A 22,923-nucleotide genomic window follows, 5' to 3' on the forward strand; every position below is an offset into this window, starting at 1 on the left:
TTTTTCTGGACAGCGTACTTCTCGCGGTGGCTATTGCCTCATCAATGTATTGTAATGGCGGCTTTAAATGGCTTTACACTCGTTTTACCTACAAGAGTAAATACGCCATGTAAGACGTAAATAAACCCCCGTTTGTGGGTGTCACAGTAAATGTATTCCCTAGCGGACCTTAATGGCGGGCGGACAGATGAGTAGAGTGTGGCCCGTGTCTCACCAAACACCGACACCTCGTGGCCAATGTAATGCAATGCTTCTTTTGCTTTGCACAGTGTTTCATTGTTTATCGCGGGGATAGTGTCCCAAAATAGCCCGCAATAAGTGAAATCCGCGAAGTACCCAACTTCATTTCTTTATTTTTTTTTTACAATTATTATATATGTTTTAAGGCTGTAAAACCCCTCACCATATTCTTTTGCACTTTTCTCAGACAGGCAATAACATTTTCTCACATTTCTCTCTTGTTTAAACACAAAGGTGAAACCTTGGTTTGAATTTTGATGATCAACCTACAGGTCGGACACAAGAAATTTTTAAGTCACACACACCTATTTCACTCCTGTGACCGTGTCCTTTCGTCCCGGCACCGTTCCGCAGAACTGTAGCTTTTTTGTATCCTTGTTAAGACATATTGCTGCAGTACTCCTCGAACCGAAGACTCATTTACAAGAACAATTGCCATAATGCAATTGTTCTTAAAGGGCCAGGCTCGGCCTGTATTTAATAGCGGTAATAAAAAAAAAGAAAAGAAGCACAAAAAAAATCGCGCGAAACAGCAAATCAGCAAAAGGTGAACCGCGACAGAGCAAGTGAACACTATTTTTTCAGTTGCTTCAAAATGCTTAATTTAGGCCAAGAATAAGTACAATTTGCTTAAATATGCCTTTTATTTTTATACTGATAATAGACCATAGTCAACCATGAAACAGCGATCATTCATGAATTCTTTTTTTAAAACCGCAATAGAGTGAGGGCGCAATCTTCGAAGCGCGATGTAGCAAGGGACAACTACTGTATATATGTTTTTTCCACTTTGTGTTGCTTTTTTTTGACTGATGTGACTTAAACTTTGATTTTTAGTCAGGGGGGAAAAAGCCTTCGCACGCATTTTGACTCCTGAATAGGCTTACCCACTTTTCATTTCTACAGTACACCTGATACCTGTACGGGTTTAAATATCCAAAGTATGCAAAATGACCAGAAAGAATCGAGCTGTGTCAAAGCATGGCTGAATTTTAATGCTTCAAGACTTCTTTACAAATATAAGCTCAATCTTTCATATAAACCCAACTTTCAATTCACTCTGGGCTGTGGCCTCGAAAAAGCCATTACCAGTTTTCGCAGTTTGCCATTTTAAAAAAATCTATCAATACTGTTACGAGCTAACTGAAGCATTTATGTAAAAGGTCAAGTAAAATGCAGTCAAAAGAAGGTAATTTAGGAGAAGGTGATGTGCTAATTCCAGTTTAGGTGATAACACTTCTTTGGTTCTGTGTTCTGTTGTTGAGATACTTCAAGGACTTACTCCAGAGTGTAACAAGCACCAAAAAATAAGTACCGTACTATAAGTGGTCAAACAAAGCAGTTTCACAGATGGTAAAAATACCAGCTTGGACGGATTTCACCTTTGATGCACAAGAACGGTAAAACCTACAAAATAATACGTGCAGAAGGATTCCCATCCAAATTTGTTGCATGTCAGCAATCAGGAACTCTAAGAAATGTCACAAGTAGAAATAAGGAGGAAAAATGGATTTTCGTGTGTATCTTGGAAATGAAATAGTACAGGGGTGTCCAAACTTTTACCCACCGAGGGCCACTTTGATATTTTGTACACCAACAGATGTAGATATGCTAAGACGTTCGAGATATTTCAAGAAAAACCTGCATCTCATCTTTGTAATATAGATGGAAAGAAGTGTTTTATTAGTACAAACTTCGGTCTTTTCTCAATTTTTGCTGATTTTTAAAATTTCAGTTTACAAATATTTTAACTTTCTTCTTAAAAACACTTTTGGTTAATGTAATTTTCGTAATAATATGACTTCATTTCCCATAATATTACAACGTTTTCCCCAACCTAATTTTCCAAAACATGGCTTTATTTCGTTGTGTTTGTTTCTCATAATATGACTTTTCAAAATAAAGTATTTTTTTCTTTAATATTTCAACGGTATGCTACTAAACATTTTCCTCATAATATTATGAGTTTGTTCTCATAAAGCTTTTGTTCTTCTTAGAATATGACTTGTTTCTCTAAATATTTGGACTTTATGCTCATAAAATTAAAGCAGTTTTTTCCATTTCTGCTGGGGGTTTTTTCTTGAATAATCTCCATAGATTTTCTTTTCGTAATATTATGATTTTATTCCCATATTTTGACTTTATTCCCATAATATCATAACTTTTCCCCAACCTAATTTCCCAAAAAATGACAACTTTGTTTGTTTCTCTTAATGTGACTTTATTCTCGTAACATTGTAACTTTTTTAGCAATCAAATTTTGAAAAAATTCCAACTTCATTCATTTAGCTTGTTTCTCATAATATTACAACTTAAAAAAAATATTATTTCGATATTAATATTTCAAACTAAAATGACGTTATTTTTACTCACAAAATTACGACGCTATTCTCTTAAAATTAGAACCGTTATATTTTGACTTTATTCTTGTAAAATTATTGCTGATTTTTCAGGGTTTTTTTTGTTTTCTTGTTAAATTGTATATTTAGAATGTGCCGCGGGCCAATAAAAAAAACAGCTACGGGCCACAAATGGCCCCTGGGCTGCACTTTGGACACCCCTGAAATTGTGCTATTTAGTACGAGCATTTTTGTGCTCTGTGCAAGTGTGGTTCTCAGGCTTACAACCATTATCACACGTCATGTCTTGCTAAATAAATAACTTCTGCCGACTACAAACATATTGCTAATTCAAAGAGGCTTGCATGTGGCTGCTGAGGTCCGAACTGCCAGATAGTGAAATAAGTCGGTGGAATGATGAAATATAGCTGATCGTGCTGAAATCACAGTGAAACTTGTAAATGGGGCAATATAATCGGCGAATTAGCATTCTGACCATAAAGAAATAGTACTCGTAATCATAAACGCCTCCTTCCTTTAAAAGGTTTATCATAAAACATGGTTAAATTGCATCCTACAGGTGCTAGATTCTTCTACAAGCTTAATGAAATCACATTTCGACAAGTTCAATGCATCATGTGCTGTTTGTCAAATACAGACTAAATAATCAGGAGGTACAAAGCTGTTTCTTTGTTCATTTTGTTTAGGTTTTTTTTTTTTTTTCCCCAAAGTACCCATGTAGTAAACTAATACGAGTTGTGCTTCTTATATGGAGCACACACACACACACACACACACACACACACACACACACACACACACGCACACGCACACGCACACGCACACACAAAAACAGTTTCACATTACACCAGTGCTCTTGTGTGGAAACTGCTTCTCTGCACACTTCTTCTAACCAGCATGATCAATGGTCAGACTGGATCATTGCATGAACACTTAACAAATGTAAACAAAATCAAACTTGGCACAAACATGAAAGGGAGGAGACCAGGATGGAGGCCGGAGAGGGAGGGGATAAAGCTGGCACCCCGCTGCTGGAATTCAGCAGCATCTTTGCTGCCGCTTCTTCATCGATCGCCATGAATAACAGACTAAGGGGAGAGGAGAGTAGTCCAAATAAAGCAGAGGGAAAAATACATGTGGGTCTGAAGAGGTTCTGTCAGGCTTTTTCCCCTCCTTTGACCCAACTCCAGTGGGGTGCATTTCCACAGTCCGGGAGAGGATGATTCTAAAATGACTCAGAACTCTGATGCTATTATTCATAAAACCTGTCTGCTTTTGTTAACTTCTCTTCTTGGTGAATGACTTGGTATTGATTATTTAGTGCCAAAGGCACATGTGCATCATCATCCAAAGAATTTCATTAATGTAAGTATATTTAAGTAAACTATTACCGGAAATGGTGAAAGAAACTTCTTTAAGAAAAATCGCTTATGACAGACTGAGGTTGCTATGCACACGGAAAAGTTTTCAGGTCAAAGTATTTTATCGTTTCAGCCTCTCATCCACACGGGAACGGCATCTGGGTGACCTGGAACAGCTTATTTTTGAAAACGGCTTCCAGAGTGGGAAAACCTGAAAATGCTGGCTTGACGTTTTTGTTTCGACAGCCGTTTTTCAGAAACGATGACTATTAGACCCCAATGGTTACTAGAGCCCTCTAAACATGAACTAACAACCCTATAGTCACCTTTACACTCATATTGCCCAACACAGTAGACATAATAAGAGTCAATAAGCCATTTAAGACATAAATAAGACTCATGCTCGTGTGTGTTGCTGTAAATGTGTTCCAGTGCTCGGGTAGCTGAGTGGGGGAGGGCAAGAAGTGATGTCGAGGGTTCAGAGTTGAGTTTTACCTTGCAGTATATTACGGTCGCAATATTGTTATGGACTTTTGTGCCTGTCGTGAGATCATTCAAACCTACAATAAACGTCTGTTGTTCCTGTGATCAAGTCTGGTGCTTGTGTGTCTCACCAAATATTACAGTAACATTGCTGACACCTAGTGACCACTGTAGAAAAGTACATATCATCGCAGCATCTTTGAATGCCTTATATTTATATTTGAGTTATTCAGACATTTGTATGCTTGAAATTGCTTAATTTAGGCAAAGCATATGTACAATTTGGTTAAATATGGATATTTTTTCACGGAAAATAGGCCGCACATAACTACAAAACAGCATGATATATGAATTAATACATTTTCCAAAAAAACATGATAGAGTGAAGCCGCAAAATTTAGAGCGCCAAGTAGCGAGGGATTACTGTTACTTGTTACCTGTACCTGTACTTGTTAAACTGTTTGCAAGTCAAGTTTGTTGGCATTTTTGTGTGCCTAAATTGTCTGTCAACTGTGTTTTATTCTGTTATATATTATGATCATCATGATCAGTAAATTAAAGGCAAAATCACAAACTCATTCAATGAGCTTGAAATATTTCAAATAAAATGTACGGCACCAAAAACACTCTCCCTGTATTTAGTTGGTGTCAGGGTGACACCAAAATTTGCAGTATGGACCACCCCTAATGTGCAGCCTTTGGTCCCATGACAAAACTACCAATGTGACTGCTGAGCAAACTGTACCAAAGTGCACACCGAGGACCTTTTTTCAATTCAGATTCTCCGGACCAGAGTACCAAACCAAACCAAACCAAAAGCGTGAACGCAGCCTAAGTTACAAATCAGATCATATTGTTGAAGGTAATTGAACGTTGCGCCATGTACTGTATATGTAAGAATATAGAGATCACTTGTTTTATTCTATGCAATGCACCTTCAAGGTTCTGCCGGTGAAGACAGATGAATGTGACCACGCCTCGACTGTGGAGATGCAGCCCGCCTGCAATCGGGACTACTTATCGATCAGATTGGCCAGACTTTGTCTCAGGTCATTCAGGTCGCAAATTTTGACATCGAGGGCCTCGAGGATGTGTTGGACCTCGACCTCCGCCTTCTCCCGCTCGTCCCTGCTGGAGGCCAGTGTCTTTTCAGCGTTCTGAACTTGACCTTCCAGCTCTGTGTTTCGCCTCTCAAGGTCCTGCAGACAAACGGGCGGCCATTATTGCAGCATCACGGCGGCACTCATCCACAGACATAACACCTACTTCGTTTTGGCTACCCTTACACTGTTAACAAGTAACAGGAATGACATTGTACTTGAAGTACAACTCATTATTGGCAGTAAAACACAAAATGTATTTATAGAGCACTTACACAGATAGTCATACTATAAGTGAAAACATGATAATAATGACAAAAGACAATTCAAACGAAAATAAAATGAATTGCCAATCTTTTCCCTCTAGCGACTAGTGACGAATCGAGTGAAAAAACATTTGGAGACTCTGAAATGAAAGCACGTATCACTCAATGAGCGAGCGAGCGGGTCCCTTCCCCAACTAAAAGCACGCACAGGCGGCTCCGTCTTGTTTATGACATTAAAAAAACGGCCAAAAAAAAGCAACATGTTTTTGACTCACTTTTTGCAAATGTGTCATGGCCGGTTGTGCAAATTCCATGATTGCGTTGTTAATTTTGCCTTTCAGCTCCTGGTTAACAAACAGCAAGTCGTGCAAAAAGTGCGGAAACATTGACGAGTCGGACATGTGGATTCCCAAGTTTACAGAAGGTTAAATTAAATTCACCTGTAAAGGTTATAGCTTCATCCTAGTTGCTGCTCATCCTCTATTTCTAATAGAAATTCAAATGAGTAACTGTGGGCTTTATGAGGCAACTATGCTGAATGCATCAATGAATAGTTGATGAAATAAACACAAAGACAGCAAAGGTTAAACAGGAATATACAGAAATCACAACTGACACCAAGACTAAAAATGCTAATAATTCAGAAAGGCTATCCAGTATGCATTGGCTGTATTTCCCTCATTAACATGCAAAGTTGTTCAATTTCTTTTGTCCTTGAAGTCTATTCTGAGCTTCTGATATCTTTTTTTTTTTTTAGAAACTGGTACAGACTAAATACGGTAAAATAATTTATGTATTGAGTTCTGAAAACAACTACTCAAATCCTTTGACAATAGACAATACTGTAGAATTGTGATGTGCCAGCACGTGATAATTACCACTTGTGCCAGCAGAGGCCACTACTACTCAGCAAATGCAAAACATGACAAACTGAAGGCGTTTGAGGTTGTTGTTGTTGTTGTTGTTGTTTTTATTATTATTATTGATCCAGGGCTCCCTCTACAGATGAGAAATGTGATTTACTTTGAAGCCATGTGGTAAGGAAAACTGCACTTTCTTTTTGGAATTTTTCCCATCATCCAAAATCCTTATGTGAGACATGAACACACGTCTTTCTCTTTTCTGTGCGTTCGAAAGATATAAAAACAGCTAAAAAGAGACAGCTAAAAATGCAGGTAATGGGATGCAACTATTCCGCCTATAAAGCCTTCTGAAGAAACCTCTAACAACGCTCCATTTGCATCATGTGATGTGCATATTAGCCAAGCTACAGCGACATTGCTATTATTATTGTTATTAACGTTGGTGCACCAAAGAACTACTTTACTGGTGGAGTGACACCTTGGCACACCACACCGGTTAGCTTCAAGCGCACACTCACTCATGGCACGTCAGCGCCGCGCTCACAACGCGTCAGGTCACTACCGAATGGTAACGCCATATGGTGGAGATGCCGCCACTGCTGCTGTTTTTTTGGTGTAGCATTCCTTGCTATGTTGCTATGTAAAAATCAATGCGCCTGGAAAGGAAGTTCCGAGAAAGCTTAAAACAACCAAAGTACAGCAAAATACTGGAAGTATTACATGTTATCATGAAGGTGCCTGTTGCTACGTGGTTACAGCATGAATATAAAATGCTAACATGTTTTTAGAGGTGTTTCAATAGCGGGCTTTGTAGGCGGAATAGGTGTGTCCCGATACGTGGACTGATGAGCTGCTGCTTTTTATCGTGTGTATGTCTTTACAACGCACAGAAGGGAGAAAGACGTGTGTTCATGTCTCACACAGGGATTGTTGATATTGGCTTTCTGGAACGGATTAATTGGATTTATATTATTTCTTATGACAGACAGGCCTTCTGGAACGGCTTACCAAGGTTCCACTGTTTTGTTCTATTAAATATTGATACGTTGTTCACAGATAAGCCAAAAATTGTTCTTGATCTTTGTCTTGTGTTTTATTAAAATAATCATGAGCAGCAAAGTAAAGGAGAAAAAAATCACAAAATAATTCAATGATCCTGAAAAATTTGAAACAATCGCCCACCCTTAGGTGTGCACGTACAGTAATATGGGAGGTGTACTGGCTGCTCCAGCAATATTATACACCACTTAAGATCTAGCATTGCCATGGCAATGACAGAACCATTTTTTTTTTATTGCCAGCTAGCAAGATAGCGCCAAAATGTTGATAATGAGGGTGTTATTTTGCAGTACAATTACTACCCAGTGGCACTTTAACAAGTCCCTTTTCCTGCAAGATTGCTTTCTAAGATGCCTCTTGTGGAGGTGGAGTGAAAGTGACATCCATTAATGACAAGTTTGAACCCGCTTGCAGCAAAGTAAAAAAAAAAAAAAAAAAAAAAGATTTTCGTCCAAATCATTTACAAATGCACCCTGTTAAGTCGGCTATTCCAAATTTGAATGGTATTTCTCAGTTTCTAAGAGCAAAAATAGACTTTGAAAGCAAAAAGCAAGCTGTTCTCCCTGTTGAGTGCATTCTAACAAAGCCGGACAAGAGGAAAACAACTTACCTGGAGTCTCTCAATAGCCTCTTCCCTCTCCCTCTCCAGCTCTCCCACGTCGGTTTTCTTGCTTTGTAGACTGTGAATCTCCTGAAAACAGACCAGAGACACCCAATCACTGTCGTTGTTAACCTCACTGTCTTTTTACACCAAGTTGTTGCTTGGAATAGAAAGGAATAAAACAAGCAGAGTCATCAGAACACTTTGGAGCAAAGTCCCAAGAGACACTTACCAAGGTGACCCTGCATAAATGAAAAAGTAAAGTTGGCCCTGTTTAGATATGTGAACCACATCGTAATGTTAACGAGGAGAGCGACAACCTCCGACAAGCAAGTCACTCTTTCTTTGTGGGTGTCTAGTACGAGCAAACAGATGGCTTGGAAGGAAAATTCAGCAAGATTGTTCATCACTGGCAAAGGTTTTGAAACAACAAATAGTCGTTATACACTTTTGCGTCAGTTCCACTTCCTTCCTCCTTTGGAGTCTTTTGATTCCAGCTGAAATGTCAGACTTTGTCAAATTTGCTGTTCAGCATAACAAGGTGCAGCATTTCCAGTGTGTTTTTATGCCAACTTGGCAACCCCTGTGTCTCTCTTACAATACCAGTGTTTCCCATCAATTCATTTACATACATTTAGAGGGCCACAAATAAATTTGGCGCTACCTGTTCGCTCTTGCTCATAAACACATTACAGTCGTCCCTCATTTATCGCAGTTAATTGGGTCCAGATCCGACCATGATAAGTGAATTCACACTAAGTAGGATTCAATGTCAGAAATGCAATATTTTCGCAGTTACGGCATAGAAAACCTGTTTATGACCTTCTAAATACAAGTTTTAACATGATTAGAGCCCTCTAGACATGAAATAACACCCCTATAGTCACCTTTACACTCATATTAGCGAATATAGTAGACATGATAAGCGTTAACAAGACATAATAACTCACATGTAAGCAATGGGAAAGTTTCTTGTTGTCATAGTATCTACAACAACGTAATATGGGTTGATTGCATAGCATAAAAAAAAATCTACATCAGCTTATCATCTATACTCACTATTGAGTTTGTCACTTGATTGATAACAGGACAACCAGTCTGACATGCATCCGGCATACACATACAGTTGTAAAATGCACAACTATCTTTGGTTACACCACATTGCACAACTCTTCCGCACAGGCTATGGGTATGTCTGCAGAGACACAAGTGACGGCTGCCGCTTTAAGCAAAGCAAGATACCGAGCTAACTAGTTTGCCTCCAATTATTCTAAATTTCAGAATGAGTTTCAAAATGAGTGAGGAAGAAGGACGAAGAAATAAGACAAAAATGTACCACTTCCACATGGAACTGGAGGATAATTTTTTGCACTGTGTTATGTGGCTGAGTGGTTAGCATGTTGGCATACAGTCAGGAGATCGGGAAGGGCTGGGTTCGAATCGCCGCTTGGGCATCTCTGTATGGAGTTTGTATGTTCTCCCCGTGTGTACGTGGGGTTTCTCCGGGTTTCCTCCCACATTCCAAAAAACATGCATGTTAGGTTAATTGGTGACTCTAAAATTGTCCATAGGTATGAATGTGAGTGTGTATGGTCGTTTGTCTATATGTGCTGCGATTGGCTGGCGACTAGTCCAGGGTGTACCTGCCTCATGCCCGAAGTCAGCTGGGATAGGCTCCAGCATACCCCCGCAACCCTAAAGAGGATAAACGGCGTAGAAAATAGATCGATGGAAACAAATTAACAAATAAAGTTGTTGTCTCACAAACCCCCGTGAACCTAATTAGAATGAGCAGCATAGAAAATGGATGGATGGATGGATGGGATTTTTTCGTGGCAAGTACCTTTATAATTTCCAATTTAGAGTACAAGTGTGTGAGGCATATTATACGGCGTCAAAAAGGCATTTTTGTGGCCGTTTTTCAAATTCCAGAATATAGTTGAAAATTTAAGAAAAAAAATAATACCAGAATAATTGTGGGGGAAAATGTTTTTTTAAGAATTAATATGAGGAGAAAATGGTTTCAATAAAACAGGAATAAGTGCATACTTGCATTAAGGTAAGCGCTGTTAAAGACAAACAATGAAATAATGTTTAAGGGCATCAACAAGGGCATCTGTTTCTTTGAACTACACAGAATGAAATCACCTAGTTTGCTCCAACTAGGCGTGCTAACGTTTATCCAGTGCGGTAGCCTAATGAATTTAAGGCAGGCTCAGACTGTTTAGTCTCATATTGTTACAACGTTTTCCCTGTAATATTACAACTTTATACTTACAAGCGTTTCAGTTTCCAGGGATGCTAAAGCAATTCACTCTAAGTAAATAGCAATTCAAGTCAAATATTCCCTAGAGGTTGTTGATTCCCTCATTAACATTGCAATGTCTGTCACATGATCTAAACAAGATATTTCAACATGCACATTATTTCATTATCTCCTGTCTCATCTTTCTTTGTGTTGTGTTTAGTAACCATGCATAATAGCACAGATCACCTACAGCAATACATAAACAACAAAAAGTGATGTTTGGCTGGAACTTACACAATTAAACTCCATTTATGAGCAGATATACTAGTAGATGTGAGTGATGCGGGGAGGGAGGGGGACTTTGCGTCTTATACCTGGTCCTTGGCGCTCAGCAGGGCTTCTAGCTCCTCCAGTGAGCGGCTCAGTTCCTCTTTATCAGCAGCGGGATGGCCAAGCTGTGCCTCCAACTCCGCCACCTAGACCACAACACATCAATACTTAGTAGAAGAACTAATATGAGCATCACTAGCATGTTGTCCAAATTACAGAGTACATTGCATGTACATGGTGTACTGTTTACAATATTAATCAAACAACTGTAGGATGTGTCAATTTTGCATAATCTTTCCCTGGACCGAATGACGGAATTGCACCAAAGGTCAAGATCACCCAATTAAGTGGTCTAGATCATTTTTCTTCATCAGCGAAGACTCACTTTAACCTTTTGAGGCAAGGAGAACTGCTGTGAGACAAAATGAACTCTCTGGAGTCCACAACCTTCTATCTGCAGACTGCGGACTATGCAGGCACAGCATGATAGGTGGCGTAGCATGATGACGCAGCCACACCCGCCGTGCCCAAAGTGTAATACATGATCGCCATTTCGTGGTTGATTATGGCCCATTATTAGTCCAAAATATTGGAAGACAAGTCATACGTAGTATTCTGGTCTAAATTTACGACTTTATTCTCGTAATTTACGATTTCATTCTTGTAATATTACAACTTTCTTTACATCGGAGTATGAGGGCCACATTGAGAAAAAAAAATAATCTGAGATTTAGAGAATAAAGAGAAAAAAAGTCATAATATTACAAGAATGAACCTGTAAATTTACGACTTTATTCTCGTAATTGGGCCGCACAGTGGTCTAGTGGTTAGCATGTTGGCCACACAGTCACAGTCTGGAGATCGGGAAGACCAGGGTTTGAATCTCCGTTGGGCATCTCTGTGTGGAGTTTGCATGTTCCCCCGTGCGCGCGTGGGTTTTCTCCGGGTACTCCGGTTTCCTCCCACATTCCAAAAACATGCATGTTAGGTTAATTGGTGACTCTAAATTGTCCATAGGTATGAATGGTTGTTTGTCTATATGTACCCTGTGATTGGCTGGCGACCAGTCCAGGGTGTACCCCGCCTGTCGCCCGAAGTCAGCTGGGATAGGCTCCTGCCTATCCCCGCGACCCTAATAGAAAATGGATCGATTCTCGTAATTTACGTCTACATTCTTGTAATATTATGAGTTTTTATGTGTTTATTTTTATTTATTCTCTAAAACTCAGTTTGTTTGTTTTTTCTTAATGTGGCCCCTAATACTCCGTCATAGTTCTTAGTAGATCTGGTGGACAAATCAGGCGACAGAAGCAGTAGGATCTCCTTGCGGTAAATGTCCAGCGAGTGGGCTTTGAGAGGGTTTAACAAACCTAATGTGTGGCCTCATTCTCATAAAACACATGACCCCCCTCACCTGTCGTGAAAATTTGGGCCGGGACTATTAATTAAAAGCATCCATTTATGCAATGACATAAATTACTCACAAAGACAGAATAGTAATATATTTATAATTGCTAATGAGGAAAGTGAGCGCCTCCACCAACCTGCCCACACACATCCACATGCAGACACACTATCTCATTATGTACAAAGGATTTTAACAGCTGAGAAAAAAAAACATTTCAATAGACGCAGACAGTCTTCACCAGCTCACATCACTACACATCGCATCCAGTTAAAACACTGCTGACTGACTAGCAGTGCAGTGTTTCCCACAGGGCTCCGTGGTGTTGGGTTGCCGGGGTAATCGAATTTGCATAACTGACCATGACCCACAACTTTGTGTGTGGATGGGCAAAATTGAGCTTTTTGTTATTTGTTACAAGAAATGTGCGAGATTATCTGATGTTTTTAAACATTTTACAACAGAACATGAAGTCATTGACTTATGGGTGTTGGTTTTGTTTTGTGCACATGCAAAAACATTCATGATTTTTGCTGGGCTCTATGTAAGTGTGCGCTGATTTTAAAAATAACGTACACGTCATTTTACATCTAATATCTCAATATATTTTTAAACATATGCGTTGTAATGCGCGAGCAAGTCAGTTGTGGTGCGGTGTGCTTAGAAGTAGAAAGTTACAATGCCATCTACTGTACGGAGTTGTAACGACAAGCTACAGACAGTCTTATTATAATGTGTTTACAAGTTAGGGCAAACAGGTAGTGCCAAATCTATTTGGGGTGGTCCAAATTTATTCATGGCCGGCCACCAGAAATAAATGAATATATGGGAAAAACTGCAGCGGTCAGAGCAGTGAAACCTCTTCTTACGTGACATGACTGTGAACAAAAGCAGTTGACCCAATGCTAATTATAAGATGCATATTTGGAAAAGGCAAAGACTGTGGGCTACACTGTTACTTAACTTATTTAATAGGGATGAGTCGTTACGTTTGACGAGTACGAGCATGAAACGAGTACAGTTCGTCATTATCCGTAATCGTGATGGTAACGACTTATGTATTCAGTCTTCACGCTCTGTGATTGGCCAGTCACATACAGCGACCACCGCTCCCTAGACAGACTCGCTTGGCGTCACATGAATGCCTGTGGGGTTTTTTTTTTTTCCATCTACATGCTTTTAATTTGGCTGGTGATATAACATCAGTTGACAAACGTTGCGTGTAGTACTGAACGCAGTGCTTTTGAGAAAAATGCAGTAAACAAGGCTGACAGATTACTTGTACTTCCCTGTTTGCCATCACTGGAAGTTTTCATGAATCACCAACTTCACACAGATCATTAAAAAAAACTTGGTGTTTCTGTGGTTCTTTTACTTTTGTGATCAAAAACGGAATTTGAATCTCAATTTTAAGGCTGTTCTGCCAATAGTTTTCAAATAAACAATAAATATAGCAACTTCTGATCAATCCATGTTAAAATAATGAACTGATTTAAGCCCCACTCCCATTTCTGGCTAAACCACACCCACTCCCGGTTTATTCCCCTTCCACTCCGAGTACAGATACGGATACAGATCATTTGGATGGGTGAATAGATACAGATACAGATAGTGGTGTACTGGCTCATCCTTATTATTTAACTTCATGCTTGACTGTGTCTGCTCGGCCATTCGTCATGTTTCAGTGGCTGCACAGTGAGCGCAAAGCTTTAAAGCTGATTTTTCAATTTTCCTGGGAATTTGCTTGTTACTCTTAAAAACGGCATACTTGTTTACTTGCACGCATTGGCAGTAATCGGCTTAAAACAGCCATCCAACAAGCTCCCTGGTGTAAGCACAAATTACTGATAGCTGTTTTTGCAACCTTTAGGAATTTTTGATGAATATATTCCTTGCGTGTTTTCCTATTTTTAAACTTCTAGATTTAAATAGGAGCGACACATCCACAAAATGTATGCATGGATGTGCATGTCAATCACAAGAATGATCAGAGACTGTTAATTCATGTCTTCATCCTTTTAACTACAGCAACTTAAGAATCAGTACAAAGTAGGGATGCAGGATTTTTTTCCTAGCCAATACCAAAAACATCCTGCTTCTCAAGACCGACACCGATAATTTTTTATTAGTAGTTTTTGCACACCTGGAGATAAGAACAAAACAAACAATGTTGGATTTGACAAACTGTAACTATAGATTTGTGCTTCCCAAATATCATGATATCACTACTATTTAAAAAAAAAACAAAAAAACAGCGGGGGCTCAGAAGTACAAAGCGTGGCTGCAAGGGCTTTACTACACGACAGGTTTGGTCATCCAGCGTCATCATTTCCGAGATGAAATCACAGATCGCTTTAGCCCTCGAGTTGTCTCTGGCAAACTTCTTTGCACATTTCAAAGCCATGGCGATAGGAACAAGCCCCGGGCGTCTTAGCAATGCTGGCGTTTCAGGTGGTTGATAAGGGTTGATGTGTTGAAGCTCGATGTTTTTTTCCCCTCATCGCGGAATGTTTGCAGAGCATTTGGAGGAAAGGTGAAATGTCATGCTCCGAAACTGTGAGAAGTCCCTCACCGCAACGTTTGTTTATGACGGAGTTCAGGGGAAGTTACGACAGACAGTTTGCAGCACACCACAGAAAAGGAACACTTGATTTGCTCACTGTAACCCACCTACAGCACAGTATGTGTAATCACGCCTCATTGGAGCTTTTTAGGTGAGCTATTTTTTAATGTTACTGGAGTACGTATCGGTATGTATTGGTATGGCATCATAATTCCTCATATCGGCCTGATGATTATTGTGCCCCCCTTGTATAAAGCTTGATGCAGTGAGAACAATTACAATTACATTATCTTTTGGTTAAATTGTGAAACAATATTGATCATCAAGTTTGTTTAGTCACGTTTTAAAAAGATTTTGGACTCCACGCTGCAAAAATCGACCTACAAAGCTCAGATCCGTTTGTAGATGTAAGAGGAAAGCAACTCAGGCTCACACGAGTCCCTTCTTTTCCCTGTACATTGATGATACAGAAACTGCAGCAAACTTTCTTATTGATGGTTCCAATGTGTACTGAATGACTGCAAAAGTATATTAAATACATGTGAAATAAGTTCCTGTAGCGTTTTCACAAATCCCTTTATGCATTTTCATTCACAGTGTGTTCTACAAAGAGCCCATGCTGTGTTACGTCATATGCCATCCGGGCCGAGCCTCCGAAGAGCCATGCAGACCCCCCCCCCCCCCCTTTGTATGCTCTTCGTGTGTGACAGCTACTGCCCCCCCAAGGCTCCCATCTTTCTTTCTGTGAGTAGACAGTACATAACGAACACACTCTGACAGCTATCAAACCGAGACGGATACTAACATCCGCTCATGTAAAAATCTAATACAAGCGCCTTAGTAACACTGAGGTTTGAATTTAATAATGTAAGCTGTTCTTGTGGTTTTTATGTCAGCAGTTCTACAACCCAGCGCACTACAACCTTCGATAATTAAAACATATTTCCAAATTAATACCTTAAAATTGAGTATTATTACTTCTTACGGCGGATTTTTTTGAGGAAGCTTGTGTACTGGATCTCATTAAGATTGTGTACCTAATGTTACGACCAGTCTGCATACGTAGTTATATATAGATCACAAATGGCGTACATCCATCACTTTTGAGTATGCCATATGACAAATATATAAAATTTGCCCCACCCACAGTCCCATAATGAAAAAAAATGTGATAAGGGATTAAAAAAAAAAAGTCAACCTTTCTCCTTGGAGCCTTATGGTGATTTATCATGTTCCTCTAAATGGGGCAGAGATGGGAAAAAGGCTGGACACTATAGAGTGTCAGCCCCCCTCCCCCACCAAACCCTGGGGGGCTGCTCCATTTCGAGCCACCTGGTTGACTTTTCTGCAGTGTGTGCATTGATGTGTGTGTGTTTATTTGGGGAATAACCCTCACCTGGACTCACACAATATAGGACAAAAACACTGATAGTGTCTCATCATTAGTGATGATTGCGTTCGCTGAAAGCCAGTTGTTGCATCACTTCATTCAGTCTCCTTGAAGACGCGCTTGTTTTGTTTGACCATGGGCATATCATTCGCTTCCTAGCTAAGAAATGAAATTCTGGCCCTGCAATTATCACGGGAACCTGCTAACAAAAATATTCAGAGGAAAGGGGGGTATGGGCGAAGAAAAAAAACAACACTGCAGTTTGGAATATTACACCAGCTCTGTGTGGGGATTTTAACTGTGCATTTATAGATGTATGAACATAAATACTGAACCCCTTAGCATTGAGACTGTTTGAGGATTTTATTGATAATGTTAATAAGACAGATAGACAAAGCTAAGTGTGGTATCAAAAAGTATCTCATGCCTTCACTCTCACTGTTTTTCGAAAATATATTATAAGGGGACCTGTTATACTAATTTTCTGGCCTTTGTATCCAGTTCTGGATCCCTATAGAGCAGCTAGACATGATAACCTGCACAGAACGCTTTCTAGATCTCCCAGACTCTGCACCTCTTACTGCAGTGTTTCCTGCCTCCCGCCCAAACGGTCTGTAAAATTTACTCCACCCCCGGCCCTGCTCCAGGTACGCCTCCCACCAAGCCCACTCCGCTGTGATTGTTCACAATCCCAAGTGCTCCCGGGGACTTCTGGACAGCTGCCGAACCCCTTTTGTCCGATTACTCACACAAAATAAACACAGTTAGGACACTGATAAATTGTTACTTCAGCAACAGTTTGGCGGAAAGTCCAGCTTCGTATTAGCCCATGTTCACAAAACAGTCCCGTGTGAAATGCTGTTGACAGATGAGCATCTTTTTCTCTTGCTGGCCGGGAATCAGCAACTCCAACCACTTCTGCCTGATGCTTGCCTCTTTAGGCATACCCGAACAAACATTTCCTGGGAGCACGGTGAACAGAGCAGAGCGAAGCAGAGCAGGGGGCGGGCAGGCCAGCAGCCTTTGCCTGGGCATGTCCATACGAGGAAGTCCGGGTTGCATTGACGTCAATGGAACTCAGTGTTAAAAAAAATCTCAGCGTGCAGAGCCGTTCAAAACTATCTGACACGTTGGCATCGTTTAACACGAGAATACAACATTGTAACAACATTTATAGGTCAGAAAAGAGGAAAAGCATGATAGGTCCCCTTTAATTAATAAATCATACAGTTTTGTATTTGAAACGGCCTATTATTAGGAGAAAAAATACACATATTTAAGCAGATTTTATGTTTTTTTTTGCATTAATTAAGCATTTTCAAGCATAACAATGGCTAAATGAACTAAAATACAAATATGAGGCTTTCAGAAGACGCATTCAAAGACATGTAGTATTCTACACTGGTCACGAGATGTCCGTGATGTTGCATTGATGAGACAATAGCCATTGCAGGAACTCCCATGTGAGTTTAAATTGCTTATTTTCTGTCTTTTATGACGACTATATTGGGTAATGCAAGCATAAAAGTGACTTAAGGGGTGTTATTCCATGTCTAGAGGGCCCTAATAATGTTAGAAAACATATTTAAAAGGCCATAAACAGGTTACAAAAATATTGGATTTATAAATAAGGAATCCTACTTCGTGGAAATTCACTTATCACAGACGGGTCTAGAACCAAACCAAACCTGTAATGTTTAGTGAGACACACGCCCACCAGACTTCATCGCCAGAACAACAGGCTTTTATTGGAGGCTTGAATTTCATAACAGACACAATAATCCCTAACATGGGTTACTGTTGCAACACACACTAAACCACACGTCCCAACATCACTTCCTGTCCAACACCAGAACATTTTTACAGCAACACACACGAGTACGAGTCTTATCTATATCTTACATGGCTTATTTTCTGTTATCATATCTACTATATTGGGTAATATGAGTGTAAAGGTGACTATAGGGGTGTTATTTCAAGTTTAGAAAGCTCTAATAATTAAAAGGTCCTTAACAGACTTTCTATGCTTTAACTATGAAATTATTCAATTTATAAATTAAGAATCCTATTCCTGTTAAGAATCCTCACAAAAATTACAGTCACAGTCAAATCTGAGACCAATTAACCATGATGAACGAGGGATTACGGTACCTTTAATTCTGCCTCAAATATTTCGCTGACTGTAGATAGCTGAATGGCAGGGTCAAAGTATTTAGACTATAAGCAAAACTTGACTTGGTGGTACTTGTGGTGAAACCAAGTATGCATACAGGTCAGATGTCTGTTGTTGTTGGTCACCAGGGTTTCCCCACATTTCAGGAGGGGTTTCGGTCCACTCCTCTTTACAGATCCTGATAGTTTCAAGGATGTTGCTTTGAAACTGGACGTTTTAGCTCCCTCCACAGAGTCGGGAAGTCTGGTGGGTACTGGACAATCTCAATCCAATACAGTGAAGTGTGTTACTAATGGTTTCACAACTCCCTTGAGATCATTAATGTAATTCTGGGTCACCTTCCTCAGAATCATCCTTAGGTGAAATCTTCCATAGAGCTCCACAGCTAGGGCGATCGTCTGTTATCTGTCATTTCTTCCATTTCAAAATGACTGCACCAGTAGCAGTCTCTTTGTCACCACACTTCTTGCTGATGGCCTTGCAGCCCATCCCAGTCTTGCGCAGGTCTACACTCTTGTCCCTGAGGTCATTTGACAGCTCTTTGGTCTTTCACATAGTGGTGGAGAGGTTTGAATGGAAGAGACTGTTTCTGTGACAGGCGTTGTTATCCACATAATGACTTGAGTGCTTTCCTAAAGGGACAGGACTATTTTGTGCGCTTCATGTGCAACATAAACGGTCTGTGGGTGTTAGAATGCTTGTTGTTTGGTAGGGGATGTATACTGTGCACAATGAGCAAAAAAAAGCATGCTGTGCAGGTGTTCATTAAAACTAAAGAGGACCAAATACCAAACAGCACTCTCTCTAGCAACTTCAAGTGCAAGCAATGATCAAGTGTAATAAGGTTTTGCCACATGCCCACCTGCTCTCTAAGGCGATCCGTCTCATCCTGGTACTCAGCCAACTGCTGCTTCCACTGTTCCACGCTGCTGTTGGCTTCTTGCAGTGCCGCTACCAGCTTGGCATTACTGTCTTGTAGGGTGAAGAGCTCTGCCTCCAGGTTGATTTCACACATGGACCTGTGGGCAGAAAAACGAACGCTTGTTTGCCGTTACTTTGAAGTGACTTTTTTTTGGATGAGAACAACAGGACACAAGCCAAAAAGTGTGTATCCTGAAAAAAGTCTCTTTAGCTGCTAAACACAGCTGTCTCCATTTAATAGCGTAACATTGTTTTCGGTTGGTAAAAAATTACATGGTACCAAAACTGCCTTTTAAAAAAGTGCAGGGGACATGTCCCCCCCAACGCCTAAAGCCGAGGCCAAACGTAACTCTGACAAAAAGTGGGGATCTACTCAAACACAAAACTAATGTGTGGATGTTTTGTTAAGGTAGCTTAGCATATATTGACCTACAGTGGATTGGTTGTAGCATCTTTAATGCACAAAATGGATCAAAGTGGTCCCCACATCCTTCAAATGTTCTGTATGCGGCCCTTACTGGAAAAAGCCTGGACACCTTTACTTTATACATTTTGAAAAAAAAATGTTGTAATTGATAGTCTCTTGTAATAAGTAACGAATTAAGACAAGAAATTTTAAAGGAAAAATGAATAATTTTATTACAGACACTTTGCAAAGCAAAGCAGTAACTCCATCCATGAATTTTCTATGCCGCTTGACCTCCCTCAGGTCGCGGGGATATGCTGGAGCGTATCACAGCTGTCTTTGGGCGAGAGCCGGTGTACACCCTGGACTGGTTGCTACCTAATCCCAGGGCACATATACTGTAGACAAACAACAATTCACACTCACATTCATACCTATGGACAATTTAGTCTCTCCAATTAACCTAACATGCATATTTTTGGAATGTGCGAAGAAGACACGATACGACAGTGAGATCAACACCTTCCTCTTCAATACCGCTTTCCTGTTTTGTAATGACTTATGTCTAGGAATGTCCGAAATTGGCTTTTTTTGCCAATAACCGATATACCGATATTGTCCAACTCTCAATTTCCGATTCCGATATCAACCGACACCGATATGTGCAACATCCCATATCTTTTTCTTGAGTAAAATTGTTGGAAAGTAACAATACTCTTAAATGACTACAGTCGTTTTGTTGGCTACACCACCCATCTCTGAATGATAACATTCATGTTATTTTATATTCTTATTATATATATATATATATATAAAATTTACATGCATTTTGAATTGCTTTCAGCATGTAAAACTATAATAGTAAAACTATAAAAATGTCTTTTGTGTTAACATTTTTGGGTTTTTGGAATGGATTAATTGTTTTTACATTATTTTTTGAAGGAAAAATGTATTCGGTTAGCGTCTGTTTAGACTCGGAACAAATGAATGACGCTGACCAACGTTCCACTAATTAGTGATGGTGTTTGTCTTTCAGCGTCACCACAGCAACATGATTTGTAATGTCACTGGAGGACCCAATAGCTGGTTCAAATCAAGCCCGCGCCGTCTACATGAAAGGCAGCGGCACGCACCGCTATACTGCCAGTGCACAGTGGCTAAATTAACAAGGAATTATTAAAAAGAAATCTTCACAACTACTCAGTCAGTAAAGTAGCTGGATCCCTACTATACAACTGAATCCGGTATTTACTTACCAGTATTTACTTGTAATCAACAGAAAAGACACTGAAGTTAAATGCAACTGTTTGGATGAAGGAAGATATTATCAAAATTAAACAAATGTGTTCTGGTAAACGTCAGGATTTACTTAGGATATCAAATATGCCTGAGAGCTTTGAAATGCATTAAGTGGCGTCTTTCCACTTGGCAACCAATCCAGGAGCTTAGCAACCATATAGCTACTCACCATAGCAACAGAGAAGATCTTGCACCGGCTTATAGAAGCCATAAAATGAAATCATCTGGACAACATCTGCAGATGATAATTCTTCTCGCTGATGTCATTACAGACCGCTGACTGACGAGCAAAGGCCAACACGCGCACACAAACACACATGTTCAATCATCACGTAACACAATGGAAGTCTCACTAAATGTGTCTGAACACATTTGTGACGCTTTTCCCCCAAAGCACAAGGACAAAATCTCCTCCAGGCAAAGTTGTTTTCTTTGAGTGGAACACTTATTCGCTGCTGCTCCATCCATTTCAAAATGTGCTGTCCTCCTTGTTACATCACTCAGATGTGTGTCTTTCACCGTGTACAACGATGTGTGTGTAAGGAAAGGCTGGAAGGTGTGTTGTACACTCAGCTGCCAGAGGAAGAACATGCTTTCTCTGAGCTATACATGAAGCCATGAAGCGCAAACCTCACAAATGGCCCACTGTAACACCACTCAGTGATGTTACAAATGTGCTCTAAACTCGCATTCAACTTTATAAAACGAGGATTAATAGCATTTTTATGTGTAAAGTCAGACAATTAGTCTCAAGAGTGCATGAAAATTGCTGGAGAGCCATATTAGCTGTGGATATACTACTTAATCTACTCCTCAGCTCCTTTTCATATCCTGCTCTCAGTCAGTGGTAAATTATAACTCTCATTTAAGAAAACCACCCCCAGTAGCAGCCTCTTTGTGTATGGGTTCTTATTAGACAACAACCACAAGTCCACTTTTGTGTTCACAAAGAAGGTGATATTCTGAAACTGGTACATCTGTGAGTTTAGGTGGACATTTGGGCATTTTCACACCGTGTAATTAAATCTAAATGGACCTGAACAATACATTTATGAAAATGTGTGTAACTCAAATACAACATTTTACGGAGTTGTTGATTTCTTTGGCATATAACGGCCTGAATGTATTTTGAAGCTCTAACAATGATCAGTTTGGATGACTATCATCCAGTAGAGACGTGAGGTTTATTAAATTCTGCCTCGAATGATGTGGTTACACTATACAGTCTCCCTGACATCGACATAAGCGGTTGTCAAAACTAACTGTCGCTTGCACATTTACTCGGAATTTTGGCCACCTCGATTTTTTAACCTACGGCACTTTGTTGACATGGTTTTCCTCCATTTGTGCATATTTTTATTTTGATTCTTCTATCTTCTTATGATATTGTAGCCACAGGAGTATTGTGTGTGGTTCTGAGCTGTAATTCATGTGTTGTGCTATAGGGGGCAGTGGTGTTTGCCTGCTAGTTAGAGCCAGACCATAAAGCCGCCCTTGCTGATTCCAAGTGTGGAGTTCGTCTTGCTTAAAGGTATACAGTAGGGGCGTTTTATGCTCCTGACTCCAATACCAATCATCCATGAGTGAGATCGGCTGATACCGATACCGATCACATGAATGAACTGTACATTTTGCGAGTGTTATTGGCTAGGGTCGCCATTAGACAATTCCAACAGGCAATGTTCATTCACCAACAACACACAAATAGTGTTTGGAGGACAACACATATAGTATAATGGCAACAATAAACACTGAACAAGTTAGTACGTACCCGATGGATGTACAAGTAATATCCACTTCTCCGTGGGAGAAAAATGAGTTAACTAACTGCTTGTTTGTTTTAAAAACAAAATGT

General features: G+C 39.9%; 1 protein-coding gene across 1 annotated transcript in view; it reads right to left on the reverse strand.

The window, feature by feature from the left end:
- Positions 1 to 1,210: 1,210 nt before the first annotated feature.
- Positions 1,211 to 22,923, reverse strand: part of LOC129188326 (homer protein homolog 3-like) — a 60,577-nt gene continuing 38,864 nt past the window's right edge. Inside the window, exons 6-9 of the mRNA XM_054788646.1 lie at positions 19,305 to 19,461; positions 10,956 to 11,057; positions 8,343 to 8,423; positions 1,211 to 5,643 (exon numbers count right to left, since the gene is read on the reverse strand). Coding sequence (XP_054644621.1) covers positions 5,458 to 5,643; positions 8,343 to 8,423; positions 10,956 to 11,057; positions 19,305 to 19,461 — 526 coding nt within the window. The 3' untranslated portion in view covers positions 1,211 to 5,457. The remainder of the gene's footprint in view (positions 5,644 to 8,342; positions 8,424 to 10,955; positions 11,058 to 19,304; positions 19,462 to 22,923) is intronic.

This window comes from Dunckerocampus dactyliophorus, chromosome 10 (genome assembly GCF_027744805.1).
Source record: "Dunckerocampus dactyliophorus isolate RoL2022-P2 chromosome 10, RoL_Ddac_1.1, whole genome shotgun sequence".
Lineage (NCBI taxonomy): Eukaryota > Metazoa > Chordata > Actinopteri > Syngnathiformes > Syngnathidae > Dunckerocampus > Dunckerocampus dactyliophorus.